The sequence below is a fragment of the Furipterus horrens genome, unplaced genomic scaffold (assembly GCF_987537825.1).
Source record: "Furipterus horrens unplaced genomic scaffold, mFurHor1.1.pri manual_scaffold_10, whole genome shotgun sequence".
Taxonomy (NCBI): Eukaryota; Metazoa; Chordata; class Mammalia; order Chiroptera; family Furipteridae; genus Furipterus; species Furipterus horrens.
In genome coordinates this window covers 74,033,786-74,053,089 of record NW_028327180.1, presented here as the reverse complement: position 1 = coordinate 74,053,089, position 19,304 = coordinate 74,033,786, and the positions used below count along the sequence as shown (strand labels likewise).

The 19,304-nt window shown below is 43.9% G+C and overlaps 1 protein-coding gene across 3 annotated transcripts in view; it reads right to left on the bottom strand.

Annotated features, from left to right (window-relative positions):
- The window catches only part of NRG2 (neuregulin 2), a 175,978-nt gene extending 158,629 nt beyond the window's left edge, over positions 1–17,349 (bottom strand). For all 3 annotated transcript variants that reach the window (XM_090288192.1, XM_090288191.1, XM_090288193.1), the window contains exon 1: positions 16,476–17,349. In XM_090288192.1, the coding sequence (XP_090144318.1) occupies positions 16,476–17,157 (682 nt within the window). In that variant the 5' untranslated portion in view covers positions 17,158–17,349. The remainder of the gene's footprint in view (positions 1–16,475) is intronic.
- Positions 17,350–19,304: the final 1,955 nt, after the last annotated feature.

Genomic DNA, 19,304 nt, shown 5'->3' with positions numbered 1-19,304 from the left:
ATCTCTACCAACATTTTACCTCCCTCAGCCAATCTCCTCCCATGAACAAGATGCTTATTCCCAAATGCCAGTTTTATTCCTAGATTAAAATTCATTCTCTTTTCAAGTCACCAAGCACTTGTTAGCTATCTAAGTTATATAAGGACACAGAAAATAAATACATAAGATGCATCCTTTGCTCCAGTTCCCTTTTACACTCAAGAAGCTCAGCATCTGGAGGACCATACACACACACCCTCGTCCCCCATCTGACTATGCTAAGTAATAGGATGGACCATTACGATTACAGAAGAGCTATGAACGTCCACAGAAACATAGTGAATGGCATGGTTCATTTGAACTGAGGGGGTCAGAAAGAGCTCTGAGGAGAAGTGGGATCTGAGTTGAGCCTCGAAGGATGAGGCTAGCAACTGACTGAGAAGGAATGAAAATGCATACCATGCCAAGGAAACAGAGTATGCAGAAGCACTATGAAGAAAAATGCAAAATGTGTTGAAAACTTTCACAACAGTACATTTTGCCTATGTCAAAGAGTGAGTGTGGAAGTGTGGGATAAAGGCTCAAAGGCAGGTAGGGATCAAAATTTGGAAAGCCTTGCATGCTGTGTGAAAGAGCTTTTACTCTAGTCTATAGATAATAAGCTATTGAAGATTTCTGGGTTGGGGAGATAATTAATTTGTTCTAGAAAGCTAATTCCAGTCATAGACTATAGCTGGAAGAGAGCAGAGACTCTGAAAATAGGAAATCCATTCAGCAGCTGCTATAGCAGTCTAGGTAAGAAATAAGTACCCAACTAGAGCATCATGAATGAAAGACTTGAATTGAAGAAATTTTGCTGGAGTAAACACTGTCATGACTTGACAATACACTGCATACAAGGGATTAAGGTGAGAAAGGAACCAAAGATGATTTTGAGATTTCTAAGGGCTTGGAAAACTAGATCAATGCTGTTATCTGAGATGGTCACCCTAGTCAATAGACTATGGCAAGGAGAATATAATGAGCTCAGTCTGAGACATTTTGGGTTGTATCCTTTGTTAAATCTCAGAAAGATCAAAGACAGTGCCTCAAAGAATCTTTGACACAGACAATAGGCCCTCTAAGAATTCTAGGGAGGTGCCTCTCAGGTCCTTCCTGTTAAAGTATAGGGATTCCCCTAATCTGAAAGATGTTGTCCCACAGCAGCCTCACAGGGAACTCAAGGTAGAGAAGAGTTTATTTTGATAAGATTTAAGAATGTGGCTTTTGTCTAAGGTAGTTAACCCGAATAAGATTCATAGGCAAATCACAAATATTTTTTGAAAGTGTACTCGCAGGAACACGGCCAGCTTGGACTAAAGGGGACAAGTAGTACAAACTGAAAAGAAGCCTTTGGACTCCCAAACTTCTACAGGAATGAAGCAGGCTGAGTGGACTGCATGTAGTGTTTATATTCTATATAGTATGATGTTTAGGCAACTTTAAAAACCCTTTCTAGGAAGAGGCTGTTGTCAGAGCTAGCCAATTCTTAGAGATAGCAAAGGACTCAGCCAGAAGCATGCTTTTGGTATGCAAACCAACCAGTCCAGAACTATACCACCTCTAATCTGACCCTTAATCATTCCAGGACCAGGTATCAGGCCACCAGAAATGACCTCTATAGTTTAGAACCCACAAAAATTACTCAAACTAGCCAATCCTAATTTGTCACCCTGACCTCTTTGCTTTCCCCAAGAAAACCCCAATAAAGACTCTAACCTAATGCCCCCACCACCACCATTTTCTGTCTTCTGCCACCTGACCAAAACATGGTATTTCCCCTGTGGCAGGCAGTGACCCATGTGAGTATAGTAAATTTGGTTCTTTTGTTCCTCTTCTGTGTCTTCTCTTGTGGCCATACCTGACTGACCATCACCTGAGAGAACACAGAACACTAAGAAAACTACTTAACTGCATACACAGGCTGCTACATTTTATGGAAAAGAAAGGATAATTCAGAGAGCAAAAACAGGAGCCCATACGGTAGAACCAAGAACAGTGGAGAGTCATTCTCAGGTAGTAGGACTGAGCCTACTTATGTGCCAAGCTGGATTTCAGAACTGCTACGGACTAGTGACTGCTGGCTTCCACCTTTCTAAATGGTAACATATACCCCAGATAGAAGATTAAGGAGACATGACAAATAAATGTGATGTGAGATTTAGATTGGATCCCAGACTAGCAAATAGTCATTATGAAGATAACTGATAAAATTTGAATGAGGTCTATAGATTAATTTAATAGTATTGCATTGATTTCCTGGTTTTGATTGTTTTACATGGTTGTATCATTTGCAGAGGGCAAAAGACTCTTTGCACTATCTTTGCAACTTTCTTGTAAGTCTGAAGTTATTTCAAAATTTAAAGTTAAAATATATATCACCGGTTCAATTCCCAGTCAGGACACATGCCTGGGTTGCAAACCAGGTCCCCAGCTGGGGATGTGCAAGAGGCAACCACACATGTATGTTTCTCTTCCTCTTTTTCTCCCTCCCTTCCCCTCTCTCTAAAAATAAATAAATAAAATCTTTAAAAAACTTTTTTAAATAAAAATAAATAATGTCTTAAAAATAATAAAATAAAAGTATATAAATAAAATGTTTAACCATTACCAATATAGGGGCATCCATAGCAGTTATCCTAAGTCTATTCTAGCATTGTTGTGGCGAGGGGGGGGGGGTGATGCAGGAGAGGCAGATAACCTGTCCTCTTAATTTACTTCTTCAGATCAAGAGGAGCAGCATTCAAGTTGCTCTACTTAGGGAACTGCATCAGAGACGTTTCATATGGACCTAGACCTGATTTAGATGAGGAGACCCTGGCTCCTGAGCCTGATCCTAATCCAGCAATGAGACTTTTTTGAAGAAGGAGGATCTTGGGTGAAGATGAGTGTATTTTTTATGTGTGAGGAACATAAATAATTTGTGACCAGAGGGCCAACTGTAATGGTTTCAAAATATGTCCACCAGTTCTCTGACAATCTTTCCACCAAGAAGTGAAGTTTAATTCAGGTCTTAGTAACTCTCTTCTAACAAAAAGAATGTGGCAGAAGTGATAGAGTAACTTTGGAGGCTGGATCATAAAAGGCAATACAGCTTTGGCCTGGCCCTCTTCTGGGATGCTCACTCTGGGACCTTGCCACCCAGCTATGAGGAAACCCAGGCAGGGTCCCTGGTCCTCCGCCTCAGCTAAGCTCCCAGAGGAAAACCAGCCAGAATCAGCTGCTAGATCTATCAGAGAGGAAACTTTGAAATGACCCAGTCTCAGCTACTGTCTGACTGCTTGGCCACTATCTGACTAAGACTACATAAAAGATACTAAGCCTCCTAGCTTGACTCAGTAAATCCCTAGAACTGTGAGAAATAATAACTAATAATTAATGCTGTTTGAAGCCACTACATTTAGGGATGGTTTGTTATGTAGCCATAGATTACTGAAACAATGTGCCACAGGCTATTGGGAATTTCCCAAGTTCACATAGCTAGAAAGGAGCAGAGTCACAATGTTAATAAAAGAATTCAAAGCCATTCTCTTCCCATCACCAACAGATGTGACAATAACAGTAATTGCAGCTAGTCTACATTAAATATTTTCTACAAGTAGGTACTGTTCCTAAGCACTTTACATGGTGCGACACTCTGAATCCTTATGACAATACTATGAGGTAAGTATTATTACTAGCCTCATTTTACAGTTGGGGGACCTGAGGCACAAAGAGGTTAACTAATTTGCCCAAGGTTATACAGCAAGTAAGTCACATAGCCAAGATTCACCCTTGAAAGTTGGCTCCAGAGCATACAGTTTTAACCACGGTGCTCTGTGTAGTTGAAGCTTCAAAACAGATTACATAAATTGAGAAGAGAACCAAGGACAGTCTCTTAGGAACTGTAGCCTTTACAAGGCAGTCAGAAAGAAGAGCCAGTGATGGAGTGACCTGTGAAGGAGGGGATGGAGAAAGAACCAAACACTACATCTGTAACATTATTGGAGGAGCGCATGAAAGGATCCACAGACCAGCCTCCATCTTTAAGAGTGATCAGGTCAAGTGCAAGTCAGCCAGGAGACCCCTCCCTAAAACCCACAGTTGTCAGTAATAAACTCTTCCAAGGAAAGTGATCTTTGAAACATAGAATGAAGAGTAATGTCTGCTGGATTACCCTGAGTCACAAAGACGGAGCAACACTACTACCCTTTTCCATTCTCCTCTTACAATGACAAGACTTATCCCTACCCTGGAATGATTAGGTTGTTATTTAACTTCAGAGATGAGAAAAGCAAACTCTTGTATTTACTTTTAAAAGATATTATTCATGGACCTGGCTGGGTAGTTCATTCAGTTAGAGTATCATCCCGATATGGCAAGGTTGTGGATTTGATTGTCAGTCGGGGCACATACAAGAATCAGCCAATAAATGCATAAATAAGTGGGACAACAAATCAATGTTTTTTTCTCTCTCTCACCCTCTCCCTTCCTCTCTTTCTAAAATCAATCCATCAATCAAAATATATGGTTCATAACCTTGGCCCAACTTGATGTTTTCTTTTAGATACAGCTCCCTATACTAAAGGTTCCAAGTGACCCCTTTACAGAAATAACCCAGAACCAATGTCTTTAACTCTTAACTCTATACAACAAGCTCTGGGCTTAAAGCAGCTCATTCATCAGAGTCCCTGAGATTGTGACACCACGCAGGAGAAGCACGGAGCCCACATTATGTGTGGGCAAAGGTAGAAGCTGGGGTAAAAGGAGCAGGAGTGACAACAGTATTCCCAAGGGAACCATTTCAGCTCCAGCTCCCATTTGCCCTCTCTGTGAGCTGACTGCAAACCACGCACAGTGGAAACCTACTCAGGTAATTTATATAATGAGAAACAAAGACAGTGAGCTCCCTCCCAAGCTGGGGCAACTCGTGTGCCTCCCTTTGGTCTACCGGTTAGATTCTCTCCCAGCAGCAAGGAGTTTATCTCAGAGATGGTGATATCTTGCTCTGCCCAGAGTATGACACTACCCAGCTCCACATCCTAGGCCTTCTCAGTATCAGCCTAAGTCATCTGGGCTGAGCCTCAGAAGTGCCATCTGAAAGGGATTCTCATCAGTACTTGGCCAAGACAATTTTATATACATGTTACTAAGAGGCCAGTGAATGTTACTAGCCTTTTTAGAGAAAACATTCGCTTTTGAAAATGAGACCTGAGTGTATGAGAGAAGCCTCCTTGGGAAAACCTCATGTTTTGTCCAAAAGAATCAGACCTGAGACTTCTGGCCAAGATGGAGGCCTAGACAGACATGCTGTGTCTCCCTCCACAACTAAGAAGGAATACAACTACCTCAAAACTAGAGACAACCAGAAGTTCCAGAAAACTGAGCTGTATGGAAGTCCAGCAAAGATATAAAGAAGAAATACTCATCCAGACAGGTAGGGGGGGCGGAAGCGGGGCGGAGAGGATGCGGTGTTGTGGTAGCAGTGGCAGCGGTGGCAGCGGCAGCAGCAGGCCAGTAGAAAGTGCAGTCACATGTTTTAAAAAGTCAGGAGGGACACATGGGGAGCACTCCCAGCACTGGACCAGATCATGCAGCTCACAGTCCCAGCACCGAGGAAAATAAAGCCTCACTGCTCTTGACTAGGCAAACTAGTGGGAGTTGGGGCAGAGGAAGAAACTGCCGGTCTCTCAGCAGAGTCCGCTTGTTTAAAGCTCCACCCCTCCACCCCCCCCACCCCCCAGCCCTATAACATCCACAGACTCACCCACTCTGGCAACAACAGCCAGGGCAATAGCTAGAGAGCTGCCAGTCCCATATGGAAGTGGGAGAAGTGTCTGGAAAAAGGGCAAGTGCTGAGCAAGTGGCATTGTTCCCTCTCAGACCCCTCCCCCACACACAGCACCACTACGTGGTGAAACAGGTCACCCTGCACTGATGAATACCTAAGGCTCCACCTCTTATAACATAACAGGTGCAACAGTTCTACCTAAGATACAGAGGCAAACAAACACAGGAGCCTGTCAAGATGAGGAGACAGAGAAGTATGGCCCACAAGAGAGAACGGATTAAAGTTACAGTGGGAGAAATAAGCAATGAGGAGATAGCCAACCTAACAGACAAGGAGATAGCTAACATAAGAGATGCAGAGTTCAAAACACTGGTGATAAAGATGCTCACAGGCTTGAAAGATATGCTTAAGTATGGCAAATGCATAAGGGAAGAAGTGAAGGCTATGCTAAATGAAATGAAGGAAAATCCACACAAAACCAATGGTGAAGGGTAGGAAACCAGGGTTCAAATCAATGATTTGGAACATAAGGAAGAAAAAAACAGTCAACCAGTATAGAATGAGGAAACAAGAATTGAAAAAAAATGAGAGGCTTAGGAACCTCTGGGACAACTTTAAATGTGCCAACATTCGAACCATAGGGGTGCCAGAAGAAGAAGAGGAATAGCAAGAAATTGAAAACTTACGTGAGAAAATAATGAAGGAAAATTCTCAAAATTTGGTGAAGGAAATAGACAAACAAGTCCAGGAAGCATAGAGAATTCCAAACAAGCTAGACCCAAAAAGGACCACACCAAGACACATCATATTTAAAATGCCAAAGGTTAAAGATAAAGAAAGAATCTTAAAAGCAGCAAGAGAAAAGCAGAGAGTTATCTACAAAGGGGTGCCTATAAGACTCTCAGCTGATTTCTCAAAAGAAACTTTGCAGGCAAGAGGGAACTGCCAAGAAGTATTCAAGGTGATAAAAAGTGAGGACCTACAACCAAGATTACTCTATCCAGCAAAGCTATCATTTAGAATAAAAGGGCAGATGAAGTGCTTCCCAGAGGAGGTAAAGCTAAAGGAGCTCATCATCACCAAGCTATTATTACATGAAATGTCAAAGGGACTTATTTAAGAAAAAGAAGATCCACACTATGAACATTAAAATGACAACAAACTCACAACTATCAACAACTGAATCTAAAAAATAAAAACAAAATCCAACTAAGCAAACCAGAATAGGAACAGAATCATAGATATGGGGATCATTTGGAGGGTTATCAGTTGGGAAGGGGAAGGAGGAGAAATGGGGAAATGGTGCAGGGATTAAGAAGCATAATTGGTTGGTACAAAATAGACAGGGGGTGTTAAGAATAACATAGGAAAGGGTGAAGCCAAAGAACTTATATGCATGACCCATGGACATGAATTAAGAGGGGGTGGGATTGCTGGAGGAAAGGGGGGTACTGGGAAGAAGGGAGCAAAGGGGAAAAAAATTGGGACTATTGTAAGAACGTAATCAATAAAATACACTTTAAAAAGAATATCAGACCTGAGAGAAATTTAGCCAGATTTGTCACATGTAGTTCTTCTACCTTATCCCAGGCCTTGTTTCTACTGTCCCACGAAGTCTGTCAGACCTAAAGCCCAAGGCAGGGTTGGAAACAAAGCCCAAGGCAGGGTTGGAAACTTTGTACTAGAAATTTCTGGAATGGGGGCTGAGTAATGGCTGTTATATTTATTACAAAAGCAAGTATGACAGCAACCCTAAGTAGGAGGCAGGGAGCATGGAAGGATAAAATGTGAGAGATGGAGCCCCAGGTAAGAGGGTCTCAGAAATAAAACCACCTATATGAATAGACTATAAAAAGGAAACCAACTAAGAGTAAGCAATCTGACAGGCTGCCTTTGGAAGCCCCAGGGCCCTTTGAAAGAAATTCTTCAGTTGTGAGCCTTGGTTTCACTCTGCAGCAACTGGATCATATCATGATCTGAGACTCCTTTCTTCTTTTTTATTTTTAAAAATATTTTATTTATTTTTAGAGAGATGGGAAAGGAGGGAGAAAAAGAGGGACAGAAACATTAATATGTGAGAGATACATTGACCAGTTGCCTCTCACATGCCCCTAACTGGGGACCTGGCCCACAAGTGAAGCATGTACCCTGACTGGGAATCGAACCAGCAACTCTTTGGTTCGCAGGCTGGCGCTCAATCCACTGAGCCACACCAGCCAGGGCTTTTTTCCCTTTTTAAAAAACTATTCTTCTTTTTGTTTTTTTCCCCCTGAAATCCAATCAACCAATGACAATGCTAGAAAAGTCACATTGGATACAAGCCCTGATGGTTTTTCTCATTCAGAGACAGAAGTCAGAGACAACAGATCATCAACTAAACTGATTTGTTTCATCCTGAGTAGGATGTAAACTCTCCTCTCTAAAGCCACATAAAGTTACTCTAGAATACAGTCATCAATGGTACAGTGTTTGTGAAATTCATTACTGGCCTAAGCAACAGGGTGGGTACTGTATTGAGATTATACTAATGGCCACAGGCACCAGTGGAAGGGACCCTGACTTGAGCAAGCTGAGTGCCATAGCAAGGTGATGACTAATGGTCCTTAGGAGCTCTGAGCTAGAAGAGAACTCCCTCTAGAGAGCCCCTGCCCACAGCCCCCATGGGGTACTTCTGCCCAGCACACGTGGCAGAAAATGTCTCATTTCAAGGAAATGGTGAAAGAATGAATATGCCTAAAGAGAGATATGACAAAGCATTGGGTTCCCACTCCATACACTTTTAGGAGAAAAAAAAAATCTAAGAACTGGCCTCCAGACATCCCCTAGCTACCTACTAGGCAAAAAAAGGTACAACCATTCCTAATTTGTGACCTCAGCTTACTACAGAAGACACCTGGTCACACCTCTTACTTCCTAAGCTATTCATCTTCAAGCACAAACAGGCGAGAGTAACAGACCAGAATGGGGAATATCCAAAAAGCTCACAAGGCAAGTGAATCTGGAAAATTTTTCAGAATGCTAACTAACCAAGACAGAAAGAAAACATAAGCCAAAATATTGACAGGCGTGAAGAAAACCACCTAGATATAATTCTAAAACTTGAGAAGAGAATTACTTACAAGAAAATAACACTATGGACTATCAAGAAAAAGAAAACTGAACTGAAACATAACCGAGAAGCAACACTTCTGCCCTTTATCAAAATGTCTGAAGATATTTTCCATGGTTGGTCTGTCACTTAGTCTGGGCTGTCATTCAAAGAACCCTGACATTTGTCTAGGACATATAGACAGTTGGCAGAGAAAGCAAAAGGGATCACTCATCCCCTTCTTTCTTGGCAATAGCCATTAATCAAATACTTACTTAGCCATATTTTAAGTTACTGCCCTCAAAATCTACGATCAGGTGAAGAAGATAAGATACTGACCCACCAAAAATAATTATTAAAATGCATGACATTAAACGATAAGTGTCATGTAAGTGATACAGGCCAAAAAGACTAAAACTCTAAGATTAAGAAAAAAAATGAGGAATACTTGTCAATTTCTCTCTTTCATCCTGGTTATTTTCTGTATTACTAACACATCCCACAGCTACTTGCATGGAATCAATTTAATCAGTTGATCTCATCTTTCTTTATCCATAAGCCACCCCAACTTACCTATATTAGAACCCTAGCTCCAACTACTTCTCCAAGAAAACTTCTTTAATCCTCTAACCAGGTCTAATATTCCCTTTATGACTCTTCCCCTCCTCCCAAAAGCACTATATTTGTATATCTTATGGCATTCATCATATCCTGGAGTGAATGACTGTTCTATATGTGAACTTCTAGATTGTAAGCTCCTTGATGGCAAGGACTGTGTCTGATGCAACTTCCCTAGGGTCCTTAGTTCTTGACACAGAGCATGTATTCAAACATTTGTTGAAGCAAACATTTGAAAGATAGAATTGAAACAAAGCTCTTTTAATAATACAACCTTTGGGTTACCAAATTACATCACTGTCACAATCAAATTGATGATGTCCTGACTTGCCCGTGGGTTGGATCAGGTATTTAGCCATGTGGTGACCTTCCTCTCATTCATTTAGTTCTGAGGAATGTTAGCTCAGCTTGGCTTCTGTTAGTTGGACCAAGATCAGGATCAAGACCAAGTAAAACATCCCAGCCTAAAGGACAAAGACAAATCTTCAGTCTGTATAAACAAATCAGGGATGGAAAGAGGATGGGGGGGCGGTGCGCAATGTGCTCTGCATAGGGCAGGAAATCTGTGAAGGAAAAAGAGAACCATTTAGGATTCTGTTTCTGAAGAGAAAATAAAAAGTAATCTGAACATCACATATTGGGGGTCGATGTTGCTAGTAGGAAACAGAAACCCTCTAGGATACCTGTGCCTTGGCCACTCTGGAGACCTCCGCAAGGGTAAATGGAATGTTAACCACCTCCAGCCCCAACCACAGGAGGCAAGCAACACAATCAGGTCCTGAGCAGAGGCACAGAGAAGAGCTACACAGGCTCTCTGTCCAAAGAAAATCCCTGGAGAGGCTATTTGGATTTCACTGCATGTACAAAGTGGGAAGGGAATGTTGCTGTAGAATGAAGCTCGTATGCCACACTCCACTGACGGCAACTATCCAGAAAAAGAAGGTGCCTTAAATTAACCTCATTTCATAATTACCAAAAACATCACAGCTGATTAGCAGCAAATGCTCTCAGTCAGTGTGAATCTGTCTTTTTGACCTCAGATTGGCAAAAGCTCCCCAGTTTTTGCCTGGGTACAGTAGGTTCTCTTTCATGTCGTTTTAATGTCATTTATTTATTTATTTAATCTTTATTGTTTTTTTTTCCCCCATTACCATTTAATCCCCTTATACCTCCCTCTTCCCAGCAATCACCGCACTGTTGTCCATGTCTGTGAGTCCTTTTTCCTTTTTGCTCAATCCCTCCACGCCCTAACCCCCTCCCCTCCACTACTATCATCTGATTCTAGATGATACGTAGAATCTAATGCCTTTTAATCACCCTCCAGGTTTGCTTCAGTTCCTACAGCCTTCAGTGGATCTCTAGCTCACCATGATTCGTCTCTGTGCTGTTGTTTTTAAAGGACTCATTTCACATAAGACAATGTTTTTTTCAAACTTGTCATAATTTAGTATTTCCACCAATCAATTCATCTACTTTCCCCATTTTTCTAAAGAGTTCCTTATATCATCTCTTGAAATTCATAAACCGGATGTATTGCTTTCTTTTTCTTTTTTCCAAAACATGTTATCCATTTATTTTTAGAGAGAGTAGAAAGGAGGGAGAAAGGGTGAGAAACACCCGTGTGAGGTTGGTTGTCTCCCACATACCCTCAACTGGGGACCTGGCATGCGCCCTAACCAGGAATTGAACTAGCGATCCTGTGATTCACAGGCCAGTGCTCAATCCCCTAAGCCACACCAGCCAGGTCTAGATGTATTTCTATGTACAAATTCCAATCAGTAGAGTGAGAGAGGAGGGTTAATTCACTAGAAACAAGCAAGACAAAAATCCGCATTTCACAGACATCCAACCAAACCCAAATTTGGGAGTACATTTCTTTACCTTCAGTGTAAATTATATTAACAACACTTCAGACCTTGATAAGAAAGACCCAGAAACAAGTTATTGAAGACTGCACAGGTGGGGATTTCATTAATACTGACGTCACCATTCCTTTTCCAAATTAATGTTCAAAATTGCTACATACCATTAAGCCAACAGGATTCAGAGGGTTAAGACTTCTCACTGTTTAGATTTGCATAGCTGCATTTTCCCCATTTATCCAAATAGCAATTCCCTGATCCTCTGACATTTTAGCACTATTGTCAAATCAGTTACCTTAAACGCAGTACTTCAAACTAGCACGTGAGGGGCTAATTCCCCCTGGAATCCCTGTACAGGAATATGGTCAAAATCAAACTCTTCATCAGCAACTGGGGTCTTCGGTTTCTAAATGAAAATCAAAGCAATCATGCACTGTGGAGTTTTCTCTTTCCATATATGGAATCATGTGATTTCCCACATGGATGCTACTGTGCGATTAGCAAGAATGTGAAACAGTAGGAACTGCTGTATGGGCACAGCTGCAGCCCCAAAGCTCAGTAACAACCCTTTGGCTCTCTTCCTGAGCACCTCAGCTAAGAATCACAAAATTCATTGTAATGGAAAACTTCTGAATGGCAAAGTATCTAAGAAGTAAGTTGGTATTTTCTCTCCTGACCCTAGGGTTATATCTGAGAGGTAAATTACCAATTAAGATCTTGGGTCAGATTTTTAAAAATATCTATTATAAGGGAAGAATTTACCATAAAATTAGCTTAATGGCAAAATTAACATTCTCCATCTGTTAAAAATATATATGAGACTACTTTGAAAACATTCTGCTTTTTAGAAAAATACACATTTAAAGAATATGTTATTTTACAATTGCTGTAGAACTGGGTAGCCGAGGACAAAGTGAGAGGGAGACTTTCCACCCTATAGTCTTACGTACTTTCTGAATTGAGCCATATAAATGTACTATATATTCAAAAGTACAAATACAATTTTATAAAGAAAAAGCTAACTTGATGCATTTGCTGTTAGGAAATAAATTTAAAATGTCCTCAATAATAAAAGATGGTAAGAGGAAGTTAATTGCCTAGTTAGTTAATATACCCCTCTCTAGTTTACCATTTGTTAGTTCAAACTGATAGTCATTTTATTGTTTCAACACAGGGTTGGGAAGTGGTAATCTACCCTCCAAAAAGAAAAGGTCTTTCCTCTACAACAAGACTTTTATTCTCCACTGCTTAAATCCCATTAACGCTAATCAGCACAATGGTTAAGCACTTTGTGGTTAAGTACTCCAGATGATAATGATTCCTTTGGAAGAAAGGTTTCCACAGCATAGGTAAAGGCTATCATTAAACTTAGCTTTTCAGCACAGGACTTAGTGTCACACAATGGCAAGTTAAAATTGTTTTAGTATTAATCTGGAAGCTTGCTTTTTTAACTTCACTTGACTTTATTCAAAAGACACTCTGTGAGAGTCTCACTGTAAGCCAGGGGCAGCCTCAAATTCTGAGGGCAGGAGAGCAAAAAGAAACAAGAACTCAGAGATAAAATATGGTTCCTGCCTCCAAGAATCCCAGTCTGCTGAGGAGAGCAGCCACTAAAAGGAATAATGACATTATAATGGTAATTCTACCCCTGAAGATACAACCAAGCCTTGTCCTCCTCACCATCAGGACTGGTCAGTTTCTAATCTAGTTTCACTTTCCCATCTTCAAGCTGCATCACAGCTGGGTTTCCAGCTGGCTAGGGAAGAACAGATTCTTTAAATAAACAGCATTTTAAAAATATGCAGTCGCTTTTGCTATACTGAATTGTGTGAACCACCTTCCTCTAATATGTGAATCTAGGTGCCAAATGAATTAACAACGACCCTAAAGAATGTGAAGTCCCCCAGGAATACACCTTTTCTGTCTTCAACAACAAAGTACACTATACTCTGGAAGAAAACTTCAAATAAGAAAGTCCCCCCCAAAAGAATGATCTTTTTTTAAATGCTATCTACTATATCTATCAATAAGAAAACTGCTTAAAATCATATATAGGAAAGCAACAAGTTATAGTGTGATTATCCCCAAAATATATGTAAGCATTGTTTAAAATGCAGGACTATTTGCAGAACAGGATGCTTTTGTAGCACTGTACAGAGCTGCTAATCCCTGAGCATCCTTTCTAACTATTTCTCCTCTCCTTTTCCACAAAGGCACAGAAAACCCCTCCATGTAAAAATGCCCCTCTGGCAGGTAGTGCTATTCCAGGAGGACTTCACAGGCTTCAAGTAAAAACTTCACAGTTGCAGTGAAATTAGCCATTTATGAGGACCTTTTAGAAGGGGTGTGGTCTGACTCCTGAGTTGATGCTACTGATGCATGCCAACTTTTAAGCATAACATATCCTTCTATATAGTAGGTTATTCCAAAGTCCTGGTCCACCCAAAGACAACTTTTCAGATCATCTCCATAGGAACCACACCTTTCAGAACCCAGACACACTCAGAGCTGAAACTGGCAAAACAAAGTAACGATTCAACCACAATTGCTCAATATAACAGCCATGATGACAGTTTCCAAGTGCCAGTTTCCCTATTTTGCAATGGGCAAACCTGCTCCAAGGAGAAAATGTTCCCAATGACCCTGTGGCCCAGAGGGCTTTCTTTAGAGACAGAAAACAGAAAATGAATTTGTTAGTTATTTCCTGCTGAGCACAAGGAAGGTGTTGTGGTTAGTTAGGATGACTTTGTTTCCTTATTTAATATACCATTACCAGTCCATGTTTTCTTTAACCACATGGTAGAAAATAAGAAAATGCAGTTTATGTTCTTCTGTTATATTATCACCAGTTCCACAAGTTTCTTCTCACAAACATGTCCTTTAATTTCTACTTCCCTTACATAATCCTCCAAAACTGACATGTATCTATTCACCACCAATTCAAAGCAAATACTTTTGTATTTTAAAATGTTTACTTCCATGCCATTCCTGCTCCTTGATAATTTGTGGGGTGTGAGGATCTTTTCTTGAGTAGTGATTGCAGTCCTAAATTTATCTTTTTGAGATATATATATATATACTACACATGCTATTTTAATTATATGAGATGACCATAGCCTAAAAGCAGACTATATTTCTGACCCTCAAATCTTTCATAATCTCCACATTCAACTATTAAACTCTTAAATGCTCACTAAAACAAACAAGGTATAATTGAGAGGGGGAGGGGAACCGGTAGCAGAGAAGTTAGTGACTCTGTGGGGTTATCTGACAATGACCATTGGGTCTCAGTGGACAATATTGGCAATGTGCTCTGTGCATATTTAGAAGCAACTCACCAAAATCTAAAACAGAAGCTGTCCTTGGACAAGGTTCAATAAATGTTTTTACTATTTCCCACTGCACAATACAGTTCCACAGCTCCCTAAAGGGTCTCAGATAAAATACTTAGCAGAATAAAAAAATTAGAAAGTCTTAACTGTTCTCAACTTGTCATCATAAAACATTTCAGAACATAAAACTAACATTAAAAGAGCAGTCAACAATAGTCCACAGTACAATTATCAGAGAAAGAACTGCTTTGATCACCAAATGTTTTTTTCTTCTCATTAAGACACTGCAAGGTTCTTCTGACTAACATGATATAGTTGAACTTAATGCCTACATATACTCCCACCACTAAACTAAAATTTGTCTTTTGAAGGACAGGGGTGGGGGTGGTAGTGGGCAGGGGTGGGGGGCAAACTTCCAAAAGCCAAAGGCATTGATCAAGAAAGATGAAGGCAGCAAAACTTCCTATGAGCTGTTCCACATTCTTTGCTACTTACCCAAAGCCTCATTACGCTACCCAGAATCAGTAAACTGGGTAAACATCCCAACTTCTATGACAGTCCAGGACATCTATCACAATTCAGTGATTACACAGCTCAGAGTCACACCACAAGCACCAAATTCAGCCTTAACTGGGACAAAATGAAACCCCAACATGAATAAGCATAAGACAAACTAACAGCAAATACTCCAGTTTGGGGACAATTTGGTTTAAAATATCTTCCTAAGAAGAGAGTATTGTAAAAATAAAGAAATAAAATCTCTTAAAAAGAAGAAGTAAGCACTGGATTCAGGGACAAAAAGAAAAAGCTCTTCAATTGACATTTCTTTGGCTTCTGACACGGGAGATCTCCATCCCAGCTGCACAGATCTACAGATTTCGGCGCGTTGTTTCTCTTCACCTGCATTCCCGTGCAGCACCCAACATCATGAAGATGAGAGATGCAGTCAACACACCCTGCCCGTAAGATGTCAGAGCTGAACTTACAGTATTCATCAGAAGTTACTCTATTTCATCATCATCGCCATTAACAGACCTGGTAAGATCTCCCAGAAACAGCCCAAAGAAGTGTCTGCTCGCTAGTCCTGGAGGTTATGAGAAGGCTGTGCTACCCGCTGAGCAGGCAATCACAATTGAGAAAATCACGATAAAGGGAAAACAAACAAACAATAAAAAAAACCCTGAGCCACATGGAGGTCAGAAAACAGTAGCAGAAAAAGTCCAACTCTGCCTGCGCCAGCGATGTGGATGAGCAGAGCCGGGAGTCCAGGAGAGGAAGGAGGGGGCGAGGGCCATCATTCCCTAGGAGAACTTGTAAGCGGAGGCCTTCACAGCCTGGGAGTCTACCCACCTGCTCCTGCAGACCCTGCCAGCCTGGGCAAAGCAGGCCCGTGGGAGCAGAGCGGGCAAAGCCTCCGAGGGTCACTCCTGATTCACTGAGCCTCGGGCCAGCACCACCCGGACCTCTCCGTTTTTCCTGACTCTGCTGGGCTATGATGGCAGCTTTCCAGCCCCACATGCCATACATCAGCCGCAGATCCCTGCTGGCACAGGCCAGCTCTTCCCCCGGCCCTTCCCCATCCCTGGCACACTTTGAACCTGATCCTCCTTCTCCCCAACCTCAACCCCCTCACCCACCCGTGCCAGGCACCCTGGCCAGGGGCAGCCCCACCCCCAGTGGCCGGGCGCTGCCAGGCCTGAGCACCTGCAGCACCTCTCCGCCCCACCCCCATTCTCCAACAGCTCGCCCCTCCCCCCTTTCTCCAGCAGAGAGAGGGGGCGACTCACCGCAGTCAGTGCACAGGATCTTGCCCACCTCTTTCTTGAGGTTTTTGCCGTTGGTGTCGAGGGGGGCAAAGGCCGTCTTAAAGACTAAGGGCTGCTCCGTGGGCTCCAGGAAAAAGATGTAGCGCTGGTTCCTTTCGAGCGGCGCACAGGAGCCCACGCTGATCACCTGCTCGCGCTGCAGCCCCCCGCTCCGGAGCGGCCACTTGTCCAGCACCTTCACCAGCGCCACGCGACCCGAGGCGGGCGGCTCACGGGTGCTGTTGGAGCTGGATCCGCCGGCTGGGGCCAGCCCCTGTACCTTACCCTCCACCACCACGGGTGCCTTGTACGCCTGGTCCTGCACCGACTTGAGGCTAGGCGAGTAGCAGGCAAGCGACACACCGAAGAGCAGCATGGAGAAGCCGGGGGCCGGGTCGCGCCTCATGCCGCCGGCGGCTGCGGCTCGCGAGCGGGCGGCGGCTCTCCGGGCTGCGGGGCTGCGGGGCTGCGGCTGTTGCAGCGGCCGCGGCTCTGGGGGCGCAGCGGGACGGGAGATGCTGCTGTTCCTGCTGCTGCTGCTGCTGCTGCTCCTGCTGCTGCTGCTCCTCTTGCTGCTGTTGCTGCTGCTGCTGTCGCTGTAGCTGCTGCACGGAGCCTTCTCCAGTGGCGGCGGCGGCAGCGCTGAGCAGCAAACCTGCCGCATCTGGCCAGGCCATTTGGGGGGCTCCGCCGCTCCGCCGCCGCCGCCTTGGGAGGGGAAACAGAGCCTGCTGGAAAACCGGAAACAGCGTAACGTTAGCGCCTCGTAGCCCTCCACCCGCAGCCCCGGGACGTGGCCCAGCTAGGGCAGGGGGCAGGCGGCAAGCGGGCCGCGATGCGCAGCGCGGAGCCGCGCAGCGCTCCCACCCTGCGCGCCAGGACCTGAAGGAGGATGCGGAGGATGGGACGCCCGCCCACTTGCTCTCTCGCGCCCCCTCTACCTCCGGACCGAGTGAGGAGCGCGGCTTCTGCAGGGGAAGCTTGGGACTGCACTGCTTTAGTGCCCAGCTCCTCAGCCCGCAGGGGCGCGGAAAGGATCGTGCTACCCTTTGCTCTTGGGATTTATCAGCATGAGAATGGGGTAGTGTATGAGGAGGGGCCAGAGTAGGGATAACGGATTCTGGCAGCGTCCTATGAACACGGGAGTGGAACACAGGGCGTGTCCCTGCCTTTGGCCAAGAGCTGTAGCTTCCAGGGAGATTGCCGCTGACAGGCTGGCGGTCCAGTATCCCGCTTCCTGGGTTGCCCCGTCCCTAGGAGGCCCCCAAAGGTGGCCCCTAATCGAGCCCACGTGCTTGGCCCTGTCACCGCCAGGTGAGCGCTGAAGATTCAGGTTGAGTGGAGAAGGATCCAAGCTCCGTCATTTGGTAAAGAGTTGGGGCATGAGGTCTTGTCTCGGCGTTGAGGACACTTAACCAGAGGTGGTGGTTGGGAGAGGGTCCAGCCCCCCAAGATCTGGGCTTTCTCCAGCCGCTAGGGGTGGCCAGGGGGTGACCTCATCCTTTTAAAAACTGCTCCCTAAGGAGTTGGGGGCTTCCTGGAGCCAACCTGAGAGCCAGAGCCTGTCAGGCCAGAGGCTGCTCCACAGGAAATGGTTTCTTTGTAAAAGTCTCGTCGTCGTCGTCGGCAGCCGTCCGTCTCGAGAGACAATGGTGTAGCTTCTTAAGAGTCTATCTGCACCGCCGAGAATGGCTGCGCAGTCCGACTCGGGAGTGACACGGTATCTGTCTCCTCCCGTGTTGAATCGACATCTTGCGATGACGCTGGAGTGTCCTCTCTAGTGAAGCTGAAGCTACAGAGCCTGGGCAGGGTGATATGGAGGGTCTGCTGTTGCCCATGCAGCAGACCCCCCCCCCTCTCTTCGCAGCTGAAGGGTCCAAGGGAAAGACGGAGTCAATACAGCTTGGCTTCAGGTGCGCCGCAGGAGTTGCTGGTGTTGACTACAACGTCAAACCGCCTTAGGGACTCCGGCTCCAGATTTTCTGTCGGGGTTTACTCCCTTAGTCTTTCCCCTAAAGAGGTATGCTGCAAGGCAGCGGAGGTTTTTTGGAGTCAGAGTTTTCCTTCTCTGATGTGCCCTGACTGGAAGATCGAACCAGCGACACTTAGCTCGCAGGCCGACGCTCAATCCACTGAGCCAAACCAGCCAGGGGCTTGTAAAAGTCTAGTGCTTACAAAAGGCAGGAGAGTTTGCTCCACTGGAACCAGTATCCTATTTTAAAAAGCAAGTCCACGATCTAGAAAGTTTTCAATATCCAGCTTATAAGTTTGAAGGATGTGGAACTCAGGAATTTCAGTGAGATTTTGGAGAATTTTATCCCTGACTACCCCACCCCAGGCCCAAGAGACTGACCCAAGGATGTCTGACTGAGGCTAGGACTGCTATTCTGGAAAGGAAGGAGACAGACCTTTCCTCCTGGATCTCTAAGAGACTCCTCAAACTTAATATACCCAAAGGCAGCAGCATTATCTTTCCCACCCTAATCCAGATTCCCTGTAATTGTTAATGGCACCGTTTTATACTTGGCAACCCAGTCCATTCCAATAAATTCTTTAGTCTCATCCTCTTTTCCCTCGTCTAATCAATCACCAAATCCTTTTTATCTACATTTTAAAATATCTCTGACTTATCTAGCTTCTCTTCAACTCTGCCTTGAATATAGGTCCAAGTGCTCATCACCTTTCACTTGAACTACTGCAAACTCTTAACTGGTTTCTACACCTCACCTCCTCACCCTTCTCCATCATGCACTGCCAGAATGATCTTTCTAAAAATAAAATGTAAATATAATCTGCCAATGCCATCGCTCT